General features: G+C 39.3%; 1 protein-coding gene across 4 annotated transcripts in view; it reads left to right on the forward strand.

Moving 5' to 3' along the window:
* Positions 1–456: 456 nt before the first annotated feature.
* LOC129557951 (uncharacterized) overlaps positions 457–27,988 on the forward strand; it is a 51,127-nt gene continuing 23,595 nt past the window's right edge. For 2 of the 4 annotated variants that reach the window (XR_016036987.1, XM_088834367.1), the window contains exons 1-3: positions 457–15,149; positions 18,001–18,076; positions 18,800–18,896. Coding sequence is in view for 1 of the 4 variants with exons in the window: in XM_088834367.1 (XP_088690493.1) it covers positions 18,005–18,076; positions 18,800–18,896 (169 nt within the window). In the remaining 3 variants the exon portion in view is untranslated. Of the gene's footprint in view, positions 15,150–18,000; positions 18,077–18,799; positions 18,897–24,177; positions 27,832–27,988 lie in introns of those variants that run through there. The other 2 variants (XR_008686362.2, XR_008686361.2) reach the window with 2 other exon arrangements.

A 27,988-nucleotide genomic window follows, 5' to 3' on the forward strand; every position in this document is an offset into this window, starting at 1 on the left:
GCGGTCATGTATGGATGTGAGAGTTGGACTGTGAAGAAAGCTGATCGCCGAAGAATCGATGCTTTTGAACTGTGGTGTTGGAGAAGACTCTTGAGAGTCCCTTATACTGCAAGGAGATCCAACCAGTCCATTCTAAAGGAGATCAATCCTGGATGTTCATTGGAGGGACTGATGCTAAAGCTGAAACTCCAATACTTTGGCCACCTCATGAGACGAGTTGACTCACTGGAAAAGACTCTGATGCTGGGAAAGGTTGGGGGCGGGAGGAGAAGGGGACGACGGAGAATGAGATGGCTGGATGGCATCACCGACTCTGTGGACATGAGTTTGAGTGTACTCCGGGAGTTGGTGATGGACAGGGAGGCCTGGCGTGCTGTGATTCATGGGGTCGCGGAGAGTCGGACACGACTGAGCGACTGAACTGAACTGAACTGAACTGATTGTCTCCAAATTATACCACATGGACAATCCCTGACTTACCTGTTGGGCCACAAGTGGTAATCATCATGACAATAAGAACTAAAACTTTATATGTATTAACTGAAGAATCCTATGATACAGATCTTAGGCATATCCCATGTTATAAATGAGAAAACAAAGGCATGACATAGGTAAACCAACTTATTCAGTAGAAGTGGTAGAACTGGATTTATAACCTGTATCTCTCTGATTCTGAACTATGCACTTAACTGCTGTATTCTCCTGCCTCTCAGGAACAGAAATCTAAAAGGATTGTGGGACTCCAGCCCACTCATCTAGCATCCTCACCTATACACTAGTCACTTTACAACCTAGAATCATCTTGGAGAGGATTCACTAGGTAATCCATTGTAAACACTCTACTCCTCTATAATACAGTCTGTCTCCCTTGCTTCAGACATATTTCAGTTCTCAATTTAACAACATCACCTTGGAATCTGAGGTCCTGAGGATTAAGCATTCTTGGAGTGGTTGGTCCATACGTAATGAAGGGTCATCTATAGATACTCTTAGGCTAATGCCCAGCAGAGAAATGGTTTGCAAGGAACCTAAGCACCCCGTGTAGCTCTGACTTATGGCTGTTTTATGCTTTTACACACGGCAGATGCTTGGTGAGCCTCAGTATGCAGCCTTTCCTCCCCACATAAGGGCTGGGACAGTGTTCATTTGTTGTAAATGCCTTCCTATGTTTCCTTTTGGTGGAGACCCCCTACCTTAACATTTCAGTATTTGACGTTTGGAACATCAGACCTCACTTTCCAAGTTCCACCCCAGAGCACATACTTGGCTGAGTCCAGATAATTAGCACACTAACAATTCCATGTGATCCTAGCTAGACCAATATGACTGAATATCAACACATGTTGGAACCTTTGGAAAAGACGTCTTTTCCCTAGGACCTCTGAGTTAAGAGATTGTAAATCTAGCAGCCATCTTGTTACTGGGAGACTACCAGCTGAATGTTGAAACCAAAGAGAAGAAAGCAAAGTCAAGATATGAAACAGATTTCAGAAATCTTCACTTCAGACACCACATCCAGCTGTGCTTAGGGATGGCCTAATTATACTCATGTGAACTAATAAATTCCCTTTGTAGCATAACCCATTCCAGTTGGAAGTATGACCTCTGAATTGTCTATAAGCCTCTCCTGCTCATCCTTTATAAAATCATAATCTTCACCATACCGTGATGCTCCCTAAATCCCTTCCTACACTTATCTTTTTTCCTAAGCACTTACTAATACACTACAAGCTTTATGTATTTGCCTCATTTATTTTCTGTCTCCCCAACTAAACTCCATAAAGGAAGAGCTGAGGCCTACTTGTTCATAGCTTACCTTGAATGGAATGATCCCAGAATATAGCAGGTACTCAACAAATATCAATGTTTGTGAAATGAGTGAGCGAGAGAACTTGGAAATCAGATAGTTCTAAATGGTTTATATGAAAATTTTCTTTGAGCATTATAAAGTCAGGATGAAAGCTTCCCCTGTGACCGAACGTGAGGCAACTTCTCTTCTAATTTCAAATATATATTTAATAAGCATGTATTGAGCACCTATCTAGCTCATTACTGTGCTAAACACAAAGATAAATACAGTCCCCACCCTCCAGCAGCTTTCAAAGTGATGCTACTGTCTTGCACAATAGCCAGCTGAAGAAGCACCAGCTTTCGAGTATGAACATCCTTCCAGAGAAGGCAAGGTAGTCTCTGGCCCTCTCTTTCTCCCTCTCCCATGTTTATAGGGTGATCTACAAACTCAAAGTGAAGACCTACAGATATCCCAGTCTGGAAACTGTGAGACAAGCAAAAAGGCAAAGGTACAGCTTAATTAAGGAGAGAAGAGGAGATATAATAATAATGGAATTTCCTCAAGAACAGTGGAACCGACTCACTAGTCATGAGGACTGAACCAGACTCCTCTGGGATCTAAGACACCTTAGCCTCTGGTGCTTCTGAGGGTAAGTCTCCCCCATTGTCCAGTTTTCGGGACGGCTAGGACCCCACTTAGGGTTTCCGGAACCCCCCTGCATAAGATAGGTAGGGTGAGTAAAAGTGGAAGGGTTTATACTTTCTTTAAGAGACTAAAACTTCAGACATGGGTAACAGTAAGTCAAAATGATGACAACTCTTTATAGGAGTCATTTTACAACTATTAAACAAAAGAGGAATTAAGGTCAAAAAAGCTAAATTACTCTTGTTCAGGAGCAGTGTCCTTGGTTTCTGGAAGAGGGCACTGTTAATTTAGATACCTGGGAAAAGGTGGGAAAACAGCTAAAAATTTACTATACTCAGCAGAGTCCAGAAAAAGTGCCCACCAATACCTTTTATTTATGGAATATAATCAGAGATGCTTTAGATCCTGCCCATGAATCTAAACGACCACCCATTAAAAAAGGTAGTGGAAATAAAGAGGCTCTACCTAGTTATCAAGCCACCAAGAACACCAATAGTCATTCAGAAAGCGGGGATGAAAAAGAAGAACAGGTTTCACCCTCTGCTCCTCCTCAAGATGAGGAAGATTTAGATAAGATAATAGATCAATACCATTCTGATGAGGATGAATACCTTTTAGCTATTGATACTCCTAAAAGCTTAAAAAAAAAAAAAAATCCTCAAATAAACTGTCCTCAAAATCTAAACATCAGAAAGGCTCTATAAAACTAGAGACCAAATATGTGGGACATTCTAGTCCCCCTTTGCCTCCCCCCCCTTATAGGGGCGAGAGACCACCGCTGGAAGTTCCCCAGAAAAGAGTTCTCTCTAGCCCCGGAGATGAGTTTGATCCGCACCTTGAGAGGCTTTTACAAGATCTTAGGGCTATTAATGCCACTATGGAGGACATGGGGGCCTTACAGCCAGGGCTCCCCTCCCCAGTAGCTGTTCCAGAGGGATATAATACAATTGTAATTGATTTACAAGACTGCTTTTTCACTATTCCCTTAAAAGCCATGGATAAAAAGCGATTTGCTTTTAGCCTGCCGTCAGAAAATTTTAAACAGCCCTATTTGAGGTTTCAATGGAAAGTGTTACCTCAGGGAATGAAAAATAGCCCCACCTTATGTCAAAAATTTGTTAATACCGCTATACAAGATATTAGGGCTAAATATGAGCAGGTATATATGATTCATTATATGGATGATATTTTAATAGCTCATCCAGATAGAGCTCATTTACAAACTGTCCTCCAAGAGTTAACTCAGGCGTTATCAGCTAGAGGCTTAAAAATTGCCCCGGAAAAAATTCAAACCAACCCACCCATAACTTATTTAGGAAGGATTATACATTCAGAAACAGTGACTCATGCCCCACTACAATTAAAAAAAGATCATCTTGTTATTCTTAATGACTTTCAAAGACTTTTAGGTGATATTAACTGGATTCAGCCTTACTTGAAATTAACCACTGCTGAGCTAAAACCTCTCTTTAACATTTTGTGGGGGATCCCGACCCAGCTTCAAAAAGGCAATTAACTACTGAGGCTCAAGAAGCCTTGCTTACAGTGAAAAACGCCCTATCTAATAGTTATGTAAAACAAATAGATTTAGCAGCCACTTGGCAATTCTTTTGCTTAGCTACCCCCATTGCACCTACGGGAGTCTTATGGCAAAACGGCCCCTTAGAATGGGTCCATCTTCCTGCTCAAGCAAATAAGATAGTGGCTTCTTATCCGGGGTTGATAGCTACTTTGATATTAAAAGGAAGAAGGTGGAGCATTGAACTATTTGGTAAAGAGCCATCAGAGATTGCAATTCCATATAACAAAGAACAGCTTGATGCTCTTTTAATGTTTGATGAAGATTGGCAAATTGCTATAAAAAACTATTTCGGTCAAATTTTACATCATTTACCCTCACATGTTTTGTTAAATTTTATATCTAGACACCCGGTTATCTTCCCTGTTAGGTGCAGACAACTCCCCATTCCAGGCGCTCAGCTAGCCTTTACTGACGGGTCAGCTAATGGCAGAGCCTCTATAGTTACAAAAAATCAACATAAGGTTCTGCAAACACAGGAGACTTCAGCTCAAAGAGCTGAACTCACAGCTGTTATAGAAGCCTTTGTCATGTTTGCAGAAGAAGATTTCAACCTTTTTTCTGACTCTCATTATGTAGTCAGATTATTCCCACATATTGAGACTGCAGTTCTGCCTGAAAATAAAACCACTATTTCATTTGCTAACTAAATTACAGCAATAAATTTGAAAGCGAAACCGCCCATTTTTTATTGGCCACATTCGAGCTCATTCTGGGCTGCCTGGCCCTTTATATGCTTTCAATGATTTGGCAGATGCATTGACCAAGATTACAGTGGCCTCTGCTTTTGAAGAGGCCCAAACTTCTCACTCACTGCACCATCAAAATGCTATGGCTTTAAGATATCATTTTCAGATCCCTCGAGAATCTGCTTGGGAGATTGTTCGTTCTTGTTCACATTGTCCCACTACTACAAATAGTTTGCATATGAGAGTTAACCCTCGCGGTCTCAAACCTAATATACTTTGGCAGACATGGCCCAGAACATATTACTCAGGGAATGTTGGCAGGAATTGATGAATTTGGGGCCGATGAAGACCAAATGCAGTTAAAATTGGGTTTCTAAAAAAGTACTCGAGGTACTCAGGGGCCAGCTTGCCTGCCAATGGACCAGACCCAGCGGCCACAACTGGGACACTTTTGTCCCTGGTCTCCTCCTGATGCAGACAACTGGCCAGAGTGCCCCGACCTGTAAGGAACAAGAGACTTTAAAGTCTGTCTGTCTGGATTTATGTATGTCTCAGTGTGTGTCTTTTGTTTTTTGTTTCTTGTTTATTTTACAATATTGCTGAAGCTGTGAGCTCTAATTTAACTGGCCTAAAAAATAAATAAATAAGCGCTTACAAATCAGACAATTCTAAGTACAAAAAAAATTAACCTTAAGTTTCAGAGTCACGTGAACTGGTAAATAGTCAATATTAAATATCTAGTATTAATGTTTGTTTGCTAATCCAATATAGACATGTCTAAGAGTCATTAACATTAAGCATATTTTCATTGTACCTAGGTTTATTATAAGTTAAATATTGTTATATTGTTATATCTGTCATAAGTTTGTTGGCAAAAAAGGTACCTCTAGTTAAAAAAAAAAAAAAAAAAGTAAATGAGATGAGCTTTTAGATAAACTATTAAGATTAAAAATGTCTGTCTAAAACAGTTTCTCTAGATTTTGGTAACCTGAATTTCTAAGGTTGTGCTAAATTAAGTAACAAAAGTTTATTGACTAGCTAGGTCATTTCCAAATAAAATAAGATGCTGAAACATTCACTACTGAATACTAATTTACAAAAAAACTAAAGATTTTAGACTATTAATAAATAATGTTTGATGCCATCCTGAGATGTTCGCTAAAATTTTTTAAGTTTTCACTGGTATTTATGTTCACCAATCTATAGAATGCTAATATAAAGGTAAATTCTTGGTTGCTTAAGGGAAGTAAGATGGGTGTGTTCAGTAAAGAAGGTATGAAGAATGAAGTTACATTTTATGAAGGAAAAAGGTAGTAGGTATGACTTACAGTTGGCTGTTCCAGGATGGGAGAACAAGTGGGTACAGAAAGTGATGAAAAGGTTTTGTGGAAAGTGGACCCCAAAGAAAGAGTTTTGTGTATAAATAAACTTTTTCTTGAGATTTTAAACTGCATTTGACAATAGATTTAAGTTTTATGGTCTGTTCCATATTTTCCTCTGAAATCCTATATTGTTACTATGGCTGAGTGAATATCTATTATTTCACAGTGACCTATAATCCCATCTGACTGAATGCTCTAAACCTTTCTGATATTTGTTGACAAAACTTTCTAAATCAATCTGATGAAGCACTTTTGGCTTCTAGCTAACTTTGGGATGCTTCAGAGGGCCCCTGAAACATCCCAAAGGGAGATATTAGAGTAATTGGGTTCAACTTCCATGATTAAATTACATAAAAAGTATTGTCAAGTAAATAATAAATCTCGGGTATATTGTATGGTAGATGTTACTAATACAGATATCCTAGAAACAATTTATACATAAATTCTGATATATTCAGGTAAAATGTTGCCATAATTCTGATTACTATCTTAAAGTGTTATCACAGCACTAAACAAGTTTCTTGTAAAAATTCTTCCTCTTCCAGAAGATTTATGGAAAGGACTTTAGGATAAATATAAGTTTCTGAACTGGGTAAGAAATTAAAAGATTCTAGTGGAAAACCTAATCACTGTAAAAAGGTTAACAAAAGGACCGAATGAACTGGCAAATATGCTTATAACTTTTATGGTTTCTGAAAAATTACTGGTTTGAATCTGTGTTTTCCAGGTCTTAGGAAACCTTCCCCTCAAACTAATTATCATTTAACAGTAATTTGGTAAAATGGTATTTATTAAACAAATTAAAGCATTTAACATTTTTTAACATTTTTATCTGACCCCTTCAGAGACTGGAAACTCTTTGGCTTCCAGTAACTTTATCACATAAATTAGAAAGGTTATCTCACTAAAAAATAAGGGAGGAATTCACTTAGATCTGTTAGGCGAAATCTGTGATAAGCCTTTGGGATGACTTTCCTAGCCCTGAAAGGTTTTATTTTAAAGTTAAGTTTGAGACTCCATAAAAGTTTCAGCAAAGCAAAAAAAAAAAAAAAAAGTCTATGGTTATATAAATAATCAGGTCAAGTTTATTGAGAACAGATCTATTTTGTAAACAAGTCTTAATTTGGTTATATTTGATAAAAATGAGAGTAATTAAAAAAAAAGTTTCAATGAATGTTGAATTCAAGTTTGTTAATGGAAGTCTGTATCTACTAAGACTCATTTCCTGAATAGATCTTTGCTGTTATGTGATATTAATATAAAATTTAATTGAATTCTTAAAGAACACCCTAAGTTTGTTTCTGAAGCTTATCTCAGTAGATTACTTCATCTTTGGATGAAGATCAGATGTCTCATGACCTGCAACCAGGACAAAAAAAAAAAAAAAAGACATAATTTAAGGGACTGTCTCCAACCTGGATGGGAGGACTTTTTTCAGAAGAAACTACACTGCACCAGGATGAGAAGACGATGACACCAGAGGTAGACAGCTTGCCCAAGATCCTGGACCTGATTCGTATGATCATTTATAATGTTTTCCTGACTTCTTAGACCTCTAATATTAAGTTTTGTAAATTGATAAATTAAGTTTCTAGTTTTGTTAATTAAAGTCTAGTGTTTACTAAGACTCGCTGCTGAGACAGTTCGATAAAGGTCAGATGCTCCATAATGTACAACCAGGAGATTAACACCAGGACTGAGCGACTACACTTTCACTTTTCACACATTGGAGAAGGAAATGGCAACCCACTCCAGTGTTCTTGCCTGGAGAATCCCAGGGACGGGGGAGCCTGGTGGGCTTCCGTCTGTGGGGTCACACAGAGTCGGACACGACTGAAGTGACTTAGCAGCAGCAGCAGCATAGTCATTTAACAAATGAAGTCAGGTGACTTGGGGTATACCAAGCTTTATCTAATAAAAGTTCTTGACTGATAATTCTTATTTTACTAATAACTGCTAGCTATGGCTATATTATTTTCTATGTCACTTGTTTCACTGAGCCTATGATATAATGCTGATATGCAGTTCCATATGAGATCAATAATTGTAATAGTGTGACTGGATATGAGAAAAAGCAACAAGAGGGAATATTTTCCTGGACCAGGAGGCTAGTAAGACAGTGGTCCAGAGTATGACTTCCAATTCTTGCATCTTCTCATACCTAGAAAAACACTGACATCATTAATGGTGACATCTGCTTTGGCTCAAAAAAAAAAAAAAAAAAAAAAAATTTACAATTAAAAGTCAAAATAAAGTAGCTATGGTTCAAACATCCTGGGAAATAACTATTTCCCAGATATCCTGAAAAATGATATTATGGGTGTGATTTCAGATTAGACGCTGTAACCTAATGTAGAACTTAATGCTCCTGTAATGCATTTTTGCTTCTGTACTTTGCTTGCCGCTACTGCCCCCATTACTCTAATTCAACCAAAGAATATTTTTGCTTACTGTCTCCCTATGTTTTTCTCTTTACTAATCACTCTGAGAAAATTAATATATGTATGAATTATTCAGGCGGACCTAATGTAGTGTCTTGTAAACAATGTATGCTCTCATCTTGTCTGACTCCCCAATACAATGTCTGCTCTTTTGTGATATTACAATGACCACCCTATCTCATGGTGCCTGTAACTTTAACTACTCATTGGTATTATAACTATGGTCTTGCTGTGCTACAACTACAAGATTTAATGTGACCGCGACGATTTGTGGGCTTGCTTATCCTAGGAATTTCAGCTTTAGTAGTAGCAATCACTTCTGTTAATGCAGCAGCAGAGTCATTGACTCAACAAGTACATACTGCTCAATATGTTGACAATATGTCCAAAGATGTTTCTTTAATGCTAGCTACACAGGAAGTTATAGATAGGAAGCTAGAAATAAGGGTAAATGCCCTAGAAGAGGTGATGATGTATATTGGGACTGAATTACAGGCTTTAAAAGTAAAATTGGCATTGTCCTGTCATGCTGACTATCGGTGGATATGTGTTACACCCCTGAGTAAATGACACAGATTATGACTGGGAGAAAATTAAAAACCACATTTTGGGGGTTTGGAACAGTTCCAGCATTAGTTTAGATTTAGGAAAACTTCATAATCAGATAAAGACCTTGGAACACTCCCGACTAGATTTTACTGCCGCAGGAGTAGCAAATGACTTTTTTCATACTTTCTCTAACTTCATTTCTGGAAAAAACATTCTATCTACTGTTTTCAGCTATATTGCTGTGGCTGCTGTAATTTTGCTTCTCATTATAATTCTTCCTTGTATTGTCAGAGCTCGCAGCTAAACTACATCTGGCTATTTTAAGAAATAAAAAAGGGGGAGATGCCGGGAGCCAGCGAGGGAAATCCTACCTGTGGCAAAGGTCAACTGGGGAAGAGGCCTGACGGGCAAAGGCTAATCAGGGCTCGAGGAACCCCCTGGACTTACCTGAGCATCTACCCCAAAGAAAACCGGAATCTGACTGATTTACTATCTTACACCTCTTACCAAGTCCTCTAATACTTACGGGGGTTTCCCCCCAACCACCTTTCTCTGAAAACATTAATTCAGAGCTGTAGTTTAAAAGTTCTACTCGGCTTAATAGGAGTGTTCCAATCCAAGCCCCTCTGATAGCTTTCTAACTTGCATGACAAGTTTGTTCGGGCTCCTAAAATACAGGAATCTGTTGAAGAAGTTAAAATCACTAGAATAGTACTAGAAAAGATTTCATTGTTGAATCAATGCTTGCTGCAGTCTCCTCTATTGTATCCTTGGAAATATATTAATCCTTTGACTCAACCACATCAGATCTTAAGTTAATAAGTTCCTTTCTTGCAGCTCACTACACCGGTGCCTTATAGGAATGTAACTTTGTTATGTGTCTACCACCTAACTTTAGGAAAGTCACCTTAAAAGAAAAGTCTTTTACTTGCTAACTAACCTATTGTCAGGAGAGAGGGCCATAAAACTGTTAGCAGCCCCCCTGGCCAGAAGATGATGTAAATCACCTAAAACTTTTATCACACAAAAATAAGCCCTGATCCTGATAAGGGTCAAGACTGCTGACCCCACGTGATTTTGGTGTGAATCTATACCTCCCTTTCTTTGTTTCTTATGCGCATAACTTAGGGTATAAAAGCAGCACTGGAAAATAAAGTTTTGGGCCTTGCTCACTGAAGCTTGGTCTCCCCGTGTCGTTCTTTCTCTTTTTCCATCCTTTTCTCTATTCTCCTTTTTCTGGTTGAGATCCTTGGAGCACTGGGCCCTCTGAGTTTACTTATCTGCCTGGGCTTCTAAGACCCACTCGAGGGGGTGCCCTGGTGGGGTGCCTCCAGTGATTCGAGAGGGCGCCTGTGGCCTACGTAAACAGAGCAAGCCCCGTGCTGGGGTTTTATTGGTTTCCAGCGTAAACCAAGGAATCATCAGCCCCTGTCTCTCTCTCTCTCTCTCTAACGCCGACGCTGTTCATCCCGAGGATACCCTGGGCCTTATCGAGGCTGGACCCCGATACCCCTGAGTTCTGCTGTTGGCCTAACAGCCTTTCCTGGTCGATCTCTGCTTCTCTCGGCTTGCTTGCTCTCACATTCATGCCCTTTTTCTCCTCTCCTTCCCTGCCTTTTCTTTCCTCATTTCCTTCCTTTCTCCCCTTCCTCCTCCCTCTCACTCTTTTTCTTCCTCCCTTCCTTCACTTCACTGAGTTATAACTGACATATTTACAATTCAGTTTGCTGAAGTTTTACATATACACACATCTGTGAATTTATCATCAAAATTAAAAGAGTGAACGTATCTGTCATTCCCCAAATTTCCTAAATCTTTTCTTAATCCTCTTTGCCTCTCTCTACTTCCTCTCGCCACCCCCATGCAATTGCCCACATGCAGCTTAGGTTGTAGTTTCTAAACTTTCTCATAAAAAGCATCATGCAGTACGTACTAATTTGTCTCGTTTCTGTTACTCAGCATACTTATTTTGAGATTCATCCATGACATTGCCTATAGCAATATTCCATTCCTTTTTCCCTGTGACCTGACAGTATTCCACTACAGGGACATACCACAGTTTGTTCATCCATTTATGTATTGATGGCTATTTGGATTGTTTTTAGTTATTTGACTAGTAATGAATAAAATTTCTGCAAGTATTTGTGTACAATATCTGTATAAACACATATTTTCATTGTGATTCAGTAAATACCTGGGATTGGAACCTGGGTCTCATACGAAGTGCATATTTAAACTGCTAAGAAACTGCTGCTGAACGCTTTTCCAAAATGGTTGTACCATTTTACATTCCCACCCAATATATGGGAGTTCTAGTTGTTCCTCACCCCCCACCGACACTTGTTATGTCAATCTTTTTTTGAACTTTACCCATTCTAATCAGTGTGATGCTACTTACTTGTGGTTTTAATTTGCATTCTCTAGTGAATAATACGGAGAAGGCAATGGCAAGCCACTCCAGTACTCTTGCCTAGAAAATCCCATGGATGGAGGAGCCTGGTAGGCTGCAGTCCATGGGGTCGCTACGAGTCAGACATGACTGAGCGACTTCACTTTCCCTTTTCACTTTCACACATTGGAGAAGGAAATGGCAACCCACTCCAGTGTTCTTGACTGGAGAATCCCTGGGACGGGGGAGCCTGGTGGGCTTCCGTCTATGGGGTCACACAGAGTCGGACACGACTGAAGTGACTTAGCAGCAGCAGCAGTGAATAATAATGTTGAGTATCTTGTCATGTGCTTAATTGCCATCTGTACATCTTCATTGCCAAAGTACACATTCAAATCTTTTGCCCACTTTATTAGGTTATTTGTTTTCTTATTATGCTTTGAGAATTCTTTAGCTATTCTGGATATAAATCCTTTCCAATATATGTGATTTGTTAATATTCTCTCCCACTCTGTGGTTTACTTTCTCATTCCTTTAAAATAGAAGAAAATTATAATTTGATGAAGTCCAATTTATTAATTTTATTATGGTTCACGCTTTTGATCGTTATCTACACTGAACTATATTTGATGTTAATATACACTGAACTCAAGGTCACAAGGTCCTCCTATTTTCTCACAGAAATTTTATAGTTTTTCATTTTACATTTAGGTCTGCAGATCATTTTCAGTCAATTTTTGTATATAGTATGAGGTATGGATTGAGGTTTATTTTGTGGCACATGCATATACAATTGCTCTGCAACAATTTGTTGGAAAACTTGTTCTTTCTCTATTGAACTGCCTTTTGACGGGCCTTTGTCAGAAAATCTATTAATCAGATATGGTTGGGTCAATTTCTGGAGTCTGTATTCTACTTCATTAATCTACTTATCTACCTTGGCTTCAATACTATACTATCTTGATTATTATAGCTTTACAGTAAATCTTACAATCAGGTATGTTATTTAATTCTATTTTTTAAAAATTTCTTTTGGCTCTTAAAACATCTGCTAGAATTTCAAATGGGATTACAAAGACTATAGTTTAATTTGGGGTGAATCAGCACTTTAATAATGAAGCTTTCAATTCACGTAATGGATTCTTTCTTCGTTTTGTGTATCACCTGTAGTTCCTCTCAGCAATGTTCTATAGTTTTCAGTATACAGATCTGAAACATCTTTTGTCAAATTTACCCCCTAAGTATTTCATTTTTCCAATGCTGTGTAAATAGTATTGTTTTTGTAATTTTAATTTCCAATTGTTTGTTGTTAGAAGAGTTTCTTTTTATTTCATTTCTATTTAGAGCAGATCTTATAAAACCAAGTCATTTCTTAAGGCACTGGCCCAAGTTGTTGTCTGAGATGTGGAATGAACCCAGTCTAGTCAGCTACAGCTAAGAGTTCAGAGTCATATGGTACAGATCAGGTACGTATCTTTGGTCACCTCAGGGATGGCCCAGGGTCACTGACCCTCAGCAGGACTGGCCCTTGATGAACCCATTCTATACCCTGTGTTAAATGATCACGAACAAATCAGTAAAATGCTGAAAACTAAATGTTAATTCTGTCCTTTTAAATTTTGCACAGGAAACTTATACGGCTGTTTGGGAAGGCCAGCAAGAAAAGAGTCCTGTGGAAGTCAAGTATTTATTTCTGTTGGCATCTCTAAATACAACCATATGGTCCAGGAGGCCAGAATGTTACAAATTCCACCTACTACAGGAAGATCTAAATTCCTAGGAGACCATATGTCTAATGATGTATCCCAGCCCCTTAATTTATACTCTCTTTTACCATAAACTTTGCTTTAACTGGTCTGCTAAGCTTAGAAGGCAGCAAAGTCCAAGGGATACACAGGGTAAATAGCAGGACTTAGAACTTTGTGACCATATGACTGCCCACCAAAAAAGGATATCTTGAGCCAATACAATTTTAAAGGAAGGCATTTTGTAAGCCCAGTTTTCTTAGTGAATTATGTTTTTCAGCACATGCTTATGCCTTTTTTTTTTTTAATTCTCATGCATTCACTCATTTCTTCATTTAGCAGTCGTCCATGCAAAGCTAATGTGGATCGCAATGCTACGGTGGTGGTAGGGGTGGGAGGTAACACCAAGATTCATAATGCAGGATTCCTGTTCCTAGGTAGGGAAACACACAGACCAGTACAACATGAATAAAGATACAAAGTGGAATATTTGGTACTGTGATTTGTAAAATATAAGGCAGTATTCCAATGTCTGTTATTTCATAGCTCAGAAGCAAAGACAGCATGGTAGAGACTTGAGAAAGGCCTTCTAGAGAATGGAGGGAGACATGATCTGGTTTAACAGATGCGGAGGAATTCCTTAAGTAGGTGAGAGGAAAATGTCTACCTATTTCTCCAAAGAGCTCAGTGTATAGTGCTGGGGGAACACTGAGAAGAGGATGTGGTAGAGGGATGTGATCAGTCACATTTTCCAAAGATGGCCACACTCCTCATCATGAGACAGAATCTAATTCTCTCCTTGAATGTGAGTGGGCTTTTGAACTGTTTCAACCCAGTAGCAAATGGCAGACACAGTACTACTTGGAAGATTCGGTCATAAAATTTCATGTCTGCCCTTTTCACCAGAACACTCTTGCTAGAGCCCTTCTCCCTGTGGGAGAACTCCCACAACCCTGAAGGTGCCATGCTACAAGGAGGCCCAGTCTACCTGATCCACAGACTGTATGGAGAAACCCTGAGAAAGAAATGTCTAGCTGGCCCTCAGATGCTCCAGTCCCAGCCACCTCTGACTGCAACTGCATGAAACACTCTAAGCCAAACTGCCTAGCTGGGCCTTTCCCAAATTACTGACCCAGAGAAACCATGACAAATAAAGCAACAGCTACTGTTGTTTTAAGCCACTAACTTTCAGGGTGATTGGTTACACTCAGATGATCAGAACAAGAAAGTAAGAAGTGATATGGCTGCTTTTATTTTTTTCTCCTTTCATGTCAGATTTGGGCTGACTGGGACTTGATGACAAGTCTCATTCCACAGTGCAAAAGAGGTAGTTAGAATATACCCAAGAGTAGAAGTAGTATCTAGATAATTGGTCAACAAGATGGTAGAGGAACAGGCTCTACAAAGCTTTGGGGACAGAACCACCACTGAAGCAGGTTGCTAAACTGAGAACTGCAGGAGGGTCTCACACAGGAGGCAAAGGCAAAGGATCCACTACCCAAACCCATGACAAGCTTACACGAAATAAGCAAGTGAATCTTGAAGAAGTGTGACCTGACACTGAGTTATGAAGGTCTAGTTACAGCATTTCTCCCAGCAAGGGATACAGAATGATCTCAGAGCCTGGAGCAAGATGGGACCTTTGCAACCACCTGTATGGATTAGATGGGAGCCAGATCAGGAGAGGTGCCATCAGCTTATTTTGTTTCCAGTCATCCCAGATTAACTGCCTATCCCCCTCTACCCTACTTCTCTACTTGGAAAAGGAAATGGCAACCCACTCCAGTATTCTTGCCTGGAGAATCTCAATGGACAGAGGCATCTGGAGGGTTACAGTCCATGGGGTCACAAAGAGTTGGACATGACTGAGTGACTAAGCACCACTCTACCCATACTCCACCAAAAGAAAATAAAGAGGCCAGAAGACCAAGTAAGAAAGTAAGTCTGAGAAAAAAAAGAAGGTAATATGCAAAAGGGGAAGATATTATGGATGGCATTCTGGTATAGTACACAACCACCAAAAAATCAAATTAGGGAACCTATATTAATTTGGCAACATGCATCAAAACATTTCAGGCAACATGCCTGCAAACATTTTTAAAAGACAGACTAGAATGCAAACATTTAAGTAACTGAAAAATGATCAGTTTGATCAAATGTTTATAACAGCTACATTCACACCTAAAAGGGGAACATCCAACAATCTAATTGTCCAACAGATTAGCTAAATTGCAGAATACTATGCAGCCTGGTTTGAAAATTATGATATACAACATGAAAAAACACTAGCAAAATATTGTTTTGTGTAAAATTTTTCCTTAATAGCACATTCTGGGCCTGTCCCGTTAAAGATGCCTGTAAGAATTCTTCATACCAGTTGGTACTCAAGAAATGTTGGTTCTCTAAATGAATTCTGTAATTTTCGGTGAGGACCTATTACATGCCAGGCATGGTTTTACGTTCCCTCCACATGTCAATCTCTTTCACCTCCACAGAATCCTAGGACGTAGATACTATTACCTCCCTTGTTTTGAATGGGTGAAAATAGTGGCAGAAGATTACAAAATGTGCCCAGTAAATGGTAACACTGGGGCAGCTAGGGACACACAGTCTGGGTCCACAGCACAGTATTGTCTCCTAAAATAATTGTCTCCTAGCTAGACAACTCCTAAAATACATGATCTTTGAAAAACTAAAATTTAGTTTTGCCCCCATCAAGACTCTACCCTCAATCATCAAGGAAAAAAAGTAATGATAATATTCACTAAGCCACATGATTATTGGCAAAAAATCTTTCAGAACTAAGGGCAGAGGGAATGGTAACCAAGATTCCAGAATTCAGAAGGAGAAGGCGGAGGGATCCAAGTATACTCATTATTTACATTTTTTTTCATTTTCTTCCCTGGGGAAATGGAGAAAGCAGAAGGAGGGAGGATAAAAAGGAAAGCAAATCTGTTACTAGGTAATTTGGAATCATTATACGGGAAAGATGTCAGTAAAAGCATTTAAAATGCATTATCTTGGGGACTTCTACTTGCACATTCATCTCCCTAATTATCTGTATGCATTTGTTTCAGCACCGATTACACTGGCGAAGTTTGTCATAAATTAATTTAGGTCTGTTCAGGAAATTTAAAAAATCTAACCACCAAGAATTACGATGAAATGAGAATGCAGAAACAGCTGATCACCGTCCCCTCAAGAGACTATCTCATGCTGTTTCTCAGTTGTTTCTAGACTCAGGTTAAGAATCCCAACTCGAAAACAGGATTAGTGCTACATGCACATTTGCCGGGAGAAGGCAATGGCAAGCCACTCCAGTCCTTTCGCCTGGAGAATCCCATGGACAGAGGAGCCTGGGAGGCTATAGTCCATGGGGTCGCTAAGAGTTGGACACAACTGATCGACTTCACTTTTACTTTTCACTTTCATGCATTGGAGCAGGAAATGGCAACCCACTCCAGTATTCTTGCCTGGAGAATCCCAGGGACAGAGGAGCCTGTTGGGCTGCCCTCTATGGGGTCACACAGAGTCGGACACGACTGACGCGACTTTGCATCAGCAGCAGCACATTTGCCGCTTGAAATGGGGATGGCGCCAGCAAGTCGCTATTTCCCTCTCACACCTCCCCATTTCTCTGTCAGCGTTGGGAATTGGGGCTGACTTGAAGTGTGGGTGGTGGAGAGTGGGAAGTGTTAACCAAAATACCCTCTCCCTCAACTTCTGCATGGCACTCACGCATGTATTATGCCACCCTAACCACTCACTCCAATACTCTTGCCTGGAAAATCCCAAGGACGGAGGAGCCTGATTTAGGCTGTAGTCCATGGGGTTGCTAAGAGTCAACATGACCGAGCAACTTCACTCTCAGTTTTCACTTTCCTGCATTGAAGAAGGAAATGGCAACCCACTCCAGTGTTCTTGCCTGGAGAATCCCAGGGATGGGGGAGCCTCCTGGGCTGCCGTCTATGGGGTCGCACAGAGTCGGACACGACTGAAGCGACTTAGCAGCAGCAGCAGCAGCAGCAGCAACGCTCTCCATTGGAGAAGGAAATGGCAACCCACTCCAATGTTCTTGCCTGGAGAATCCCAGGGATGGCGGAGTTTGGTGGGCTGCCGTCTATGGGGTCGCACAGAGTCGGACACGACTGAAGTGACCTAACAGTAGCAGCAACGCTCTCCATACTGTCCAAGGGGAGAGCATATGGAGCCTCGCAATATATTTTATTTCATTTCTCCCTTCATTCTCACACTCAGAAAGAAACGGGTAAGGTTAGATAAAATTGCTACTTAATAAGGTGTTGCTGAGTGTGTAATTGCTCCCAGAGTGTTTTTAGAGGGATAGTCCACAGGTAGGAGCCAAGCTTGCTATAAATAATCTCACTAAACTGCCCAACGACTGCAATTCCATTCATTTGTGGTTGAGGAACACACCAAAGATTAAGCAGTATCTTTTACTAAAATACTTTCCCTCCCCACCTCATTTCAAAGAGGTCAGCAAATTCAGAAAAAGTTTCAGTCCTTGAGTTGTGAGGGAACAGTTTCTAAAGTTAGTGCTAGAGTGACTTCAGAACCTTCTTTCAAGCAGCAGAAATTTACTACCAAGCACATGGGAACTTCGACGGGGTTCAGGCAGAATGAGGGCACTGTATAATTTTTTCAGAGCTTAACAAATCTTCAAGATCATGATTGCGTTCACGTACCCTATTTCAGAAAGTAGGTCACCCAGCTGGAAGTGGATGTTAGTTCTGCTGTTAACTTACTCCTCTTCCTATTTTCTCCCCAACAGAGGCATGGCAGACCCGGAACAATGTCGTGGTGGGCCGAGGGATGGGCATAGTCTGACTTGCCCATCTGCCCAGAAGGTAGGCTTCTGCTTAAATTGACAGTTCTCACTCGGTATTAATGTTTCTCTTGATGAAAACCGTGCCAATTTCAGAACCTCAGAAATGGTTTTAGCCCTTTCTCATCCTCCCCCACACATACCGTGTAGCTTTCAAGCCTTTCCTGCAAAGCTCTGTCCGGAGAGTGCCAGGTGGGGACTGTCCAAGGCTCCCCATTCTCCTGCGGGACGCTCTTGGAGGTGGCGTAGAGCTACGCTAGAATCCCTGAGTTTTGGGTTCCTCTTGAATGGATCTAAATTGCGGAACTCACATCAAGGTGTCCATTGGAGAAGCACCACTTGGGAAAAGGCGGCTGTTTCCTCATTTCGGATCATGGGACTTTCACTTCCGCAGAAGATAACGTAGCTAATTACCTGCTTTCCCAGCGTCCTTTTGAAAGTGCTTTGGTCAGGAGTGCAGCAAAAGCAGGAAAACGCGCTAGTGTACCTGCATGTCTAGGTTACGGAGTCTGTGAGAAGCCTCAGATTTTATGGACTCCTGTCAATTTCTGGGGAGTCAGATAGATTAAGGGACTAGGACTACACCCCCGCCCCCCACCATCTTTCCAATCACTCAAAAATCTTGGAGGAGCTGTTTTTTTTCTGCTTTGGGAGTTTTCTCCAGAACCTCTGTGGATTTTATTACTTTCATTTAACCTCCTTTGTTCTGTTGCCTTAGGTGAATTATTTTTGCTTATTTTTACAGTGTCACTTGAGGCTATACCCCCTGGGAAAGTTCACCAAGGGCAGGACCCTCCTGTTCATTTCATCTTTGCAAATGCCATGGACAGTGTCTGAAATAGGTAGGCAATCTACAGCTATTTGTAAAAATGAGTGATTGTGAAGTATTCAAAGGATACGAATATTTATTTTTTTAGTCTACACAAAGTGAACTATGAAATTTGAGAGGAAGAAGGGGAGGAGGTTGTCTACTGATTTGCTTTGTACATTTCACTGTTTATGTTTACTAATATGCATAATTAAACATTGTGTGTCCATGGAAAGAAAAAAAGTGATAAGTCATGGTCAATTGGAAAGGCCTGATTACAGGTCTCTAAGAGTGAGAAAGTGTGGTGTTGGAGAAGACTCTTGAGAGTCCCTTGGACTGCAAGGAGATCCAACCTGTCCATCCTAAAGGAGATCAGTCCTGGATGTTCATTGGAGGGACTGATGCTGAAGCTGAAACTCCAATACTTTGGCCACCTCATGCAAAGAGTTGACTCATTGGAAAAGACCCTGATGCTGGGAGAGATTGGGGGCAGGAGGAGAAGGGGACAACAGAGGATGAGGTGGCTGGATGGCATCACCGACTTGATGGACATGAGTCTGGGTAAACTCCGGGAATTGGTGATGGGCAGGGAGGCGTGGCTTGCTGTGATTCATGGGGGTCACAAAGAATTGGACACGACTGAGTGACTGAAATGAAGAGTGAGATGTTCACAGAGGGATCTTGACTTAGCAATTTAGCTGTTGCCTTCTAGTTCTTCATTTATAAGCAGCAGAAAATTTTAACTAAATAGCTCAAGTGAAAATGGGAGGTGGAGGTTCAGTGTAATGCTGCAGAAATCTCACAGAATCCAAGAAGAAGAAACGAAGCTTAGTTAAATTGTATGCAGATTAGAACATGGAGAACAGGAAAATCAAGATTTCTCTACAGGAGTTTTCTCATTTCTTCATCTTACAGTCAGCACCTTCACCTTTCTCTCACTTGGCTTCCTCTGTCTAGTCATCTTAGGCAATATCCAGCAGTAATATCCTCAGATTCCAGATTATTTGGCAACTCTAGAGCCCATCTTCTGTGACAACCTCTCTGAGAAGGCATCTGAGCAGCCCAAATCATCTGACTGTTTTAGTGATGTCTCAGAAGTCATAGATATGTGGCCAGCCAATGGAGTGGCCATCTTTGAGTCAGACGTTCACCTGTAGTCCAACCTGCAGGCAAGGAGGGCAAGGAAGGAGGAATATATATTACCTAGAAAGCTTTATGAGTAGATTATGAAACATGTCTAGTAGTTTATATTTCTAGTAGTCTATGAATTCCTTGGTTTTAGAGGTGGTGTTCTATTCTTGTTTGTATGCTTGGCTGGTACAGAGTAAATATTCAGCAACTATCCGATGAATGACTGAATGGTGCATGTATGAGACACTGTCCATTGAATTCTTTGAGATACCATGTCACACACAAGAATACTGATAATCAAAAAACAACAAAGAAAAAAATAATAGGGGTTGACAAGGATTTAGAGAAGCAAACCTTCATACGTTACTGCTAAGCAGATACAATGATACAGCTTCTTTGCAAAACTGTTTAGAACTTTCTTAAAATATTACATATAATTTAACATATGACACAGCATAGTCATTTCCAGGTATTTCACCAAAGAAAACTAAAAAAATACATCCACCTAATGGCTTGCACACAAATATTCATAATAGCCAAGAAATAGAAACAACCAGTGAGTGGATAAATGAAATATGGCATATTCATACAATGGAATACTATAAAAATGAAGTGCATGTTATTAAGTGCTACAATGGAGGGGAACCAAAAAAATATCATGTTGAGTAAAAAAAAAAAAGACAATTACAGAAAACCACATATCATATGACTCAATTTATGTGAAATATTCAGAAAAGGCAAATCTGTAGAAACAAAATAGATTAACAGTTGTTGAAAGGTAGGGATGGAAATAAGGAGTGACCGCAAATAGGCATTTTTTGGAGAGTAATAAAACTGTTCAACGATTAGATTGTTGTGATCATCACACAGCTGTAAATTATCTGAAAATGACTGAATCATACATTTAAAATGAGGAAATGTTAGGGTTTGTAAAAAGTAAGCTTTTTTTTAAATCCATGGAACAAAAATTGGCCATATAGGTTCTGTAAGATAAAGCTCTTTGGCTGATCCTTAATTTTATTTTTTTCTGTTTTCTAAATGGTCTTGCACCCAGTCCTCTGCTGGTTTCACATCTTGTTACAGTCTAGCTTGTACAGAAATGATCCTAGCAGAATCAGAGTGGACAAACTGGTTTGAGTGAACAAACCATTTATTTGGGGCTATAAAGAATAATGAAATTGTGTTGAGATAACATCACCAACTAAAGCTAAGATAGTATTTTTTATTGGAATATAATTGCTTTACAATGTTGAGTTAGTTTCTGGTGTTACAACAAAATGAATCAGCTATGTGTATACATATATCCACTCCCTCTTGAACCTTCTTCCACCCCACCTCCATTGACTGTGGTAGCTTTGTCTTCATCTTCACAACCCAGATGACCAGTGAAATCTTTCCCTGCAATATAAATAATTTATTCATGTGGGGTAGTATTTTACACACACTGTTACTATATGGACCATTTCCTTGCTCCAGAAAGTAGAACCAGCTGATCATTTCAAGCATCCATAGAAACTATAATGTAATTGCCTGATACAGAATACCACATTACTGTATATAGAATGTACATTACATTCTTCACCAATATTTCTCGTGATGCTTCTATAATATCTGTAACATAAATAATCTTTCCATGTAGAAGGGTTTAAGCCTGAAGATGACACAAGGATGTGAAAGTGAAAGTTGCTCAGTTGTGTCCAACTCTTTGAAACCCCATGAAATATACAATCCATGTAATTCTCCAGGCCAGAATACTGGAGTAGGTAGCCATTACCTTCTCCAGGGGATCTTACCAAACCAGGGGCTGAACCCAGGTCTCCCCCATTGCAGGTGGATTCTTTACTGGCTGAGCCACCAGGGACATAAAGATGTAGAAATAATCAAAATATTAATAAGTCACCATTCATTTCCTGAGTAGTAAAGGAGGATGATGTTGAGTAAATACTGATTTTAAAAATAGCAATATCACATCTAAATATTTTATAGTTATTTTTATAATCAATTTTTAAAATTACTCTTATATATTCAATTGACCATAACTCTAGTCTTGCAACTCAAACAGTGCTTGAATACATGATTTGAAAGTAAGGAATTACTCAACTGTTCTATTCTTTCTATCCTTTGCCATGGAGTGTTGTGCTCTAAATTTTTTTTAAAGTTTTTCCCAATTTCATGGATGAATCATAAATTATGCCAGGTATGATATAAAGAATATTGACCTTTTTTTTTTTTTTTTTTTGGTCATAACACACAACTTGCTGAATCTTAGTTCCCCTGATCAGGAATTGGACTTGGACCATGGCAGTGTAAACACCAATTCCTAACCACTAAACCATCAGAAAATTCCCTAAAACTGACTTTAAAAATGAATATATTGTGAATTCCCTAAACAAGTTGATTAGTTGGGGTTTTTAAAATTTAATGCATATGTAAGTATGCATATATAAATATGCATTCAATGTGTATGTTTGTATGTTCTTTACTCAACTGCTCCAGATGGTATGATATGGAGCATAAGATTTTTTTCTCTGATGATCAAATTGAGCCAGTAAATGTTTGATTAATTCCTATGGTGAGCCCCATAAAGTGCAGTCACAGATAGAAAGGATAGTTAAGGAGGGAACTGCTAGTTAAGGAGATTTTTTAAGGCTTAGAGTAGAGCCTGGAGTCAAATAGAACAGAAAAGAATTAACATCAAAAGAGAGTGAAAACACAAAAGTACTGGTCTCAGTCTCTAGAAATGCACAACAAAAATTCCGCCAAAAAACAAAAGAAAAAAACAAGAGTTGAGAATTCTTAAATGCAAAGGCAAATAATAAAATGTTTCTTAGTTAACCAGAGCACCTTGAATATACTGATTATAACTTAGGAAAATAATGAACTTGTATGTCAGAAATCAAACACAACATATTCCTTAAGGCATGATGGATGGAAAACAATGGAATGAACTTATTAAAAAGTTCATTACAATAACAAAAGTATTTCAATGGTAAACTGATTATACTTCCTGTTTATCATATGATCTTCCCAAATGAAATAGATCTTGAAACACATTTTTCAAAAGCTGAGATACTGATCTTCCTACATTAATGGAAAATGAAAAAAGAAAATATATCAATCAAGCCAAAACATTACATGACTTAATGTCTTAGGGACATAATGAAATTAGAAATAAGTCTGAAATTAAGGTGTCTATCTTTAAGGGTTAGTATGCAAGATATTTATCTTTATCTTATTGTGTTTAAAAGATACCTGAGTTTAAAATGCAAGAGTTGGAAATATACATGTTTTGAAAATGGAAACCGCTTTTAAATAGTATGAGAATGGAGGAATAAGTATTCGAGTGTTTGTATTCTATAAAATGGCACTAATTTGCTTAATGAGTATAAAGTTGGTCTAAATTAGTAAAATGTGAACAGGAAAATATTTGAGAAGAAAATAAATGCTTTTCTAGTACATGCCCTTGAAATGAAAAAAAAAAAAAAAAAAATGGCTAACAAAGTATTGGGCCTGATATTAGGGCTAGTTTAATTGGTATATGAGACATGTTTGTAAATGTGCATTAATTGCTTCTTTTCACCTGGATTAATCAACAAGTTTTTACTAAGGTCCTTACTCCATGCCCACAAAATGCTGGGCAAGACATCAGTGAAACATAAGAGAACTTTGTAAATCTGGCTTTCTTAGGGATGATTTATTGAGTAGCCCACTCAATCAGAGGGTCAAATATTTCTGAAACAGTCAGAGACCCCTACCAATATTATAAAAGAAGCTATTTCATAAGCATTGATAATCAATGGCATTTGTTGCACGTGTAGTACCATTCAGTGGGACTTACAAGAACTGTTAAGAAGCAAACAGTCCTTGAAATATTTTCAGTCACTTGGTGTCTTGGTGTCTTCTTCAACTACTGTTGTATGCCTTTAGGAACAACCCTGCTCCATTCTAATTTACAGCTCACACTCTCCATTGTAATGGAAAACTGCAGAGTTTCCCAATCTATTTTCATCTTAATCATTTTCATTACTTTAATCAAATCATGATTTAATTATTTACTGATAAGTTTATTTTTATTTTATTTATTTTCAAAGTGAAAGTTATGACCAACCTAGATAGTATATTAAAAAGCAGAGACATTACTTTGCCAGCAAAGGTCCATCTAGTCAAGGCTATGGTTTTTCCAGGAGTCCTGTTTGGATGTGAGAGTTGGACTGTGAAGAAAGCTGATCGCCGAAGAATTGATGCTTTTGAACTGTGGTGTTGGAGAAGACTCTTGAGAGTCCCTTGGACTGCAAGGAGATCCAACCAGCCCATTCTAAAGGACATCAATCCTGGGTGTTCATTGGAAGGACTGATGCTAAAGCTGAAACTCCAATACTTTGGCCACCTCATGCGATGAGTTGACTCATTGGAAAAGACTCTGATGCTGGGAGGGATTGGGGGCGGGAGGAGATGGGGACGACCGAGAATGAGATGGTTGGATGGCATCACTGACTCGATGGACATGAGTTTGAGTGAACTCTGGGAGTTGGTGATGGACAGGGAGACCTGGCGTGCTGTGATTCATGGGGTCGCAAAGAGTCGGACACTGAACTGAATAATTAAAATGATAACAACAGATATTCCTATATGATGCCAGCCTCTGTGTTAACCTTCTCTGATGAACATCTGACTTTTGTCTACAAGCATCCATTTCCTTTTCTTTGAAAATAGCATCTAGATTTCACTTTGCTTGATTTAGGTGAGTGGACTTGTGATACAGGTTGGCGTTCTCAAGATACTCCATTTCCCCGATTATGGTCATTAGTCAAAGGCTGAGCCAGATTAATCCAAGAGAATTACTCCCTGTTTTGATGGAACTTTCTGGAGGGAGATGATCTCCTTCTACTATGATGACTAGCTATAAGAATAATAATGAAAACTTGGAAAGTTCTCTTGAAAGTGAAGCCAACACAGAAGAAAGCAAAAGCTAGATATGGAAAAAGAGCTAAATCATTAAGTCCCCTGGATTCAGCTATACCTGAAATCCACTCCTAGAGTTTTCAGTTATATGAGCCATTATAACCTCCTTTGGGCTTATGCCATTTGGGGTTCTGTTTCTGACTCTTGCAATTATAAATACCTGCTTAATAGACAGACATTCTCTATTTCATTTGTTCTCTCATTGTCTGGAGAAGATGTTGTATCAATAATTCTCTATATTTAAGGTATCAGAAATCTGAGCCTCATGGAGATTAAGAAATTTTTCCACTGACCCAGCCATTAAGTGATATAGTCTTTGCTGCTGGTGCTAAGTCGCTTCAGTCATGTCCGACTCTGTGAGACCCCATAGATGGCAGCCCACCAGGCTCCGCCATCCCTGGGATTCTCCAGGTAAGAACACTGGAGTGTGTTGCCATTTCCTTCTCCAATGAGTGAAAGTGAAAAGTGAAAGTGAAGTCATTCAGTCGTGTCCGACTCTTAGCGACCCCATGAACTGTAGCCCACCAGGCTCCTCTGTTCATGGGATTTTCTAGGCAAGAGAACTGGAGTCGATTGCCATTGCCTTCTCCAGATATAGTCGTTAGACAAACTCAAATCCATGAGTCATTAGATAGACTCAAATCCATGTCTATCTAACACCAGACTCCGTGCTCTTAACCCCTGCAGCAATATTTCCCTGTCTCTCTAGCATTTAACACAAGTTCTGACATATACTCAATGTTTTGTCAATGTTTTATGAACTAGTTGGCATTAGAGGAGAGAGGAACAGACTTTCCTGCCTAATGGACAAAGGCATAAAATAAAATAGAATGAAAGAAGGTAAATTGGAGAGTGGAAGATTTAAAGGAGTGGGGAATGTAAAAAGACAGCTTTGACAACAGCAAAATGTTTTGGAGAATTTCTGGAAACTGGCCCAGTTAAATCCTTAAAAAGCAATTGATTCTCAAAAGTGGGTTAAACATTTACCCAAACTAGCTTATTTATCTGATTCGTATACTTTATAACCCCATACTTCATAGATAGTACAAAAACCAGAATGGTTAAATTTGCCCAAATTCCTAACAAGTAAAATCAACATATTCTTCTCCATATCTAAGATAAGCTTTCCGCTCTGTTACCATATTATGACATAGCTTATTTTTTTAACTCACACTATTTAATGATCCTGAAAGAACCTACTTTTGGCTCATGTTCCAAAGGCTGTGATGCTTATCTGAGAGCAGATCTCTCACAGAGTTGAATGGGAACTCATCCCTCAGATATGCTCTGTGGAATTGTGTAGCAAGATAAGAAACAACCTCTACAATGGACATGTAGACAGGTCTGTCCTAATTAAATAATACCCCATGTAGCCTCTGGCTTAATCATATCACCAAATGCACCACAAATATCACTTGCCCCAACATAAAGACAGATATATGAGATCCAGCACTGTGACTTGAGGGAAGAATGTGCAGTGTGCGAATGGCTGCTAAATTATATCCATGTCATGAATCTTTGCCAAGGATGGCTGACAAGCCTCACCTGTCTGGTTCACTCATCCTTTGCGGGTCTGAGTCCATTAGGCAGATGATGGGGGAGTGAGACTAAAGCAAACTGAAGATATTAAGGCTCCAAACATCCATGAAAATGGATGATTACATGGAGATTCCATCCCAAGTGATAGCCTGGAAAGCAAAGAACTCATTGAAAAACTCAATAAATTGTCCTTATTATTTAGCATATGTAAAATACATGAAGTCATACTAATAGTTTCAACTCACTGAAGCTTGCTGCAAGTCAAGCACTTTGCTAAGCATCCTGCATTCCTTATCCCATCATCATGAGTGTCCCAGGATTTGTTGCTGCTGTTAATCATACAGATTCCAGAGCTAGGAAGGGGGAGGCTCAGTGAAGCCAGCAACTTATCCAAGGTCACACAATCCTTAAATAATGGGGTTGAGGTTCAGTCTTATGGCTGGCTGTCTCTAGAATGAGGATACTTATTCACCATATTGTACAGCTCCTACTGGAGAAGACTCTTGAGAGTCCCCTGGACTGCAAGGAGATCCAACCAGTCCATTCTAAAGGAGATCAATCCTGGTTGTTCATTGGAAGGACTGATGCTAAAGCTGAAACTCCGATACTTTGGCCACCTCATGCGATGAGTTGACTCACTGGAAAAGACTGATGCTGGGAGGGATTGGGGGCAAGAGGAAAAGGGGATGATAGAGAATGAGATGACTGGATGACATCACTGACTCAATGGATATGAGTTTGAGTGAACTCCGGGAGTTGGTGATGGACAGGGAGGCCTGGCGTGCTGTGATTCATGGGCTCACAAAGAGTCGGACACGACTGAGTGACTGAACTGAACTGAACTGATGAGAGACTGCACAGAACATTAAAGATATCCTCTGGAACGTAATTTGGTTCAATTGCATTCCTTTTACTTTTTTTTTGTTGTTGTTGTTGTGTGGGTAAAATATAAATAACCAATGCCTTATGTGTCTAGAATATGGATCATCATGCTTAACATTTGAAGGTCAAATCCTGCCCTCTCTACCTGTTTTTGTATGGCCTATGAGCTAAGTATGACTTTTCCATTTTTATATGGCTGTAGAAAAATCAAGGCAAGAATATTTCATGGCACATGAAAACTATATGAAATTTTTATATAGTGCCCATAAATAAAATTTTGCTGGGAAGCAGCCACGCTCACTCATTTACATCTCATCTGTGGCTTCTTTAATGCTTCAGCTGCAGATCTGAATAGTTGTGACAGCGACCACCACACATGCAAGGCAGAAAATATTTACTCTCTAGTATTTACAGAAAAGTTCACTGATTCCTGCTGTAAATTAAGGTCACCACCAGGCTTGAACTGTTATGTGAGCCCCTCAAATTTAAGCTAATGGGAGTTGGATCTCTATTACTTTCAGCAAAGTGTTTCCCCCAAAATATCCTCTTGATGTGAAGGATGAAAATCATGAAAGTTAGAAGGACCAAATGACTGGCTTGGTCATATAGTTG

This window comes from Moschus berezovskii, chromosome Y, assembly GCF_049115385.1.
Source record: "Moschus berezovskii isolate FMDL1 chromosome Y, NW_MosBer_1.0, whole genome shotgun sequence".
In the NCBI taxonomy this organism is placed as follows: domain Eukaryota; kingdom Metazoa; phylum Chordata; class Mammalia; order Artiodactyla; family Moschidae; genus Moschus; species Moschus berezovskii.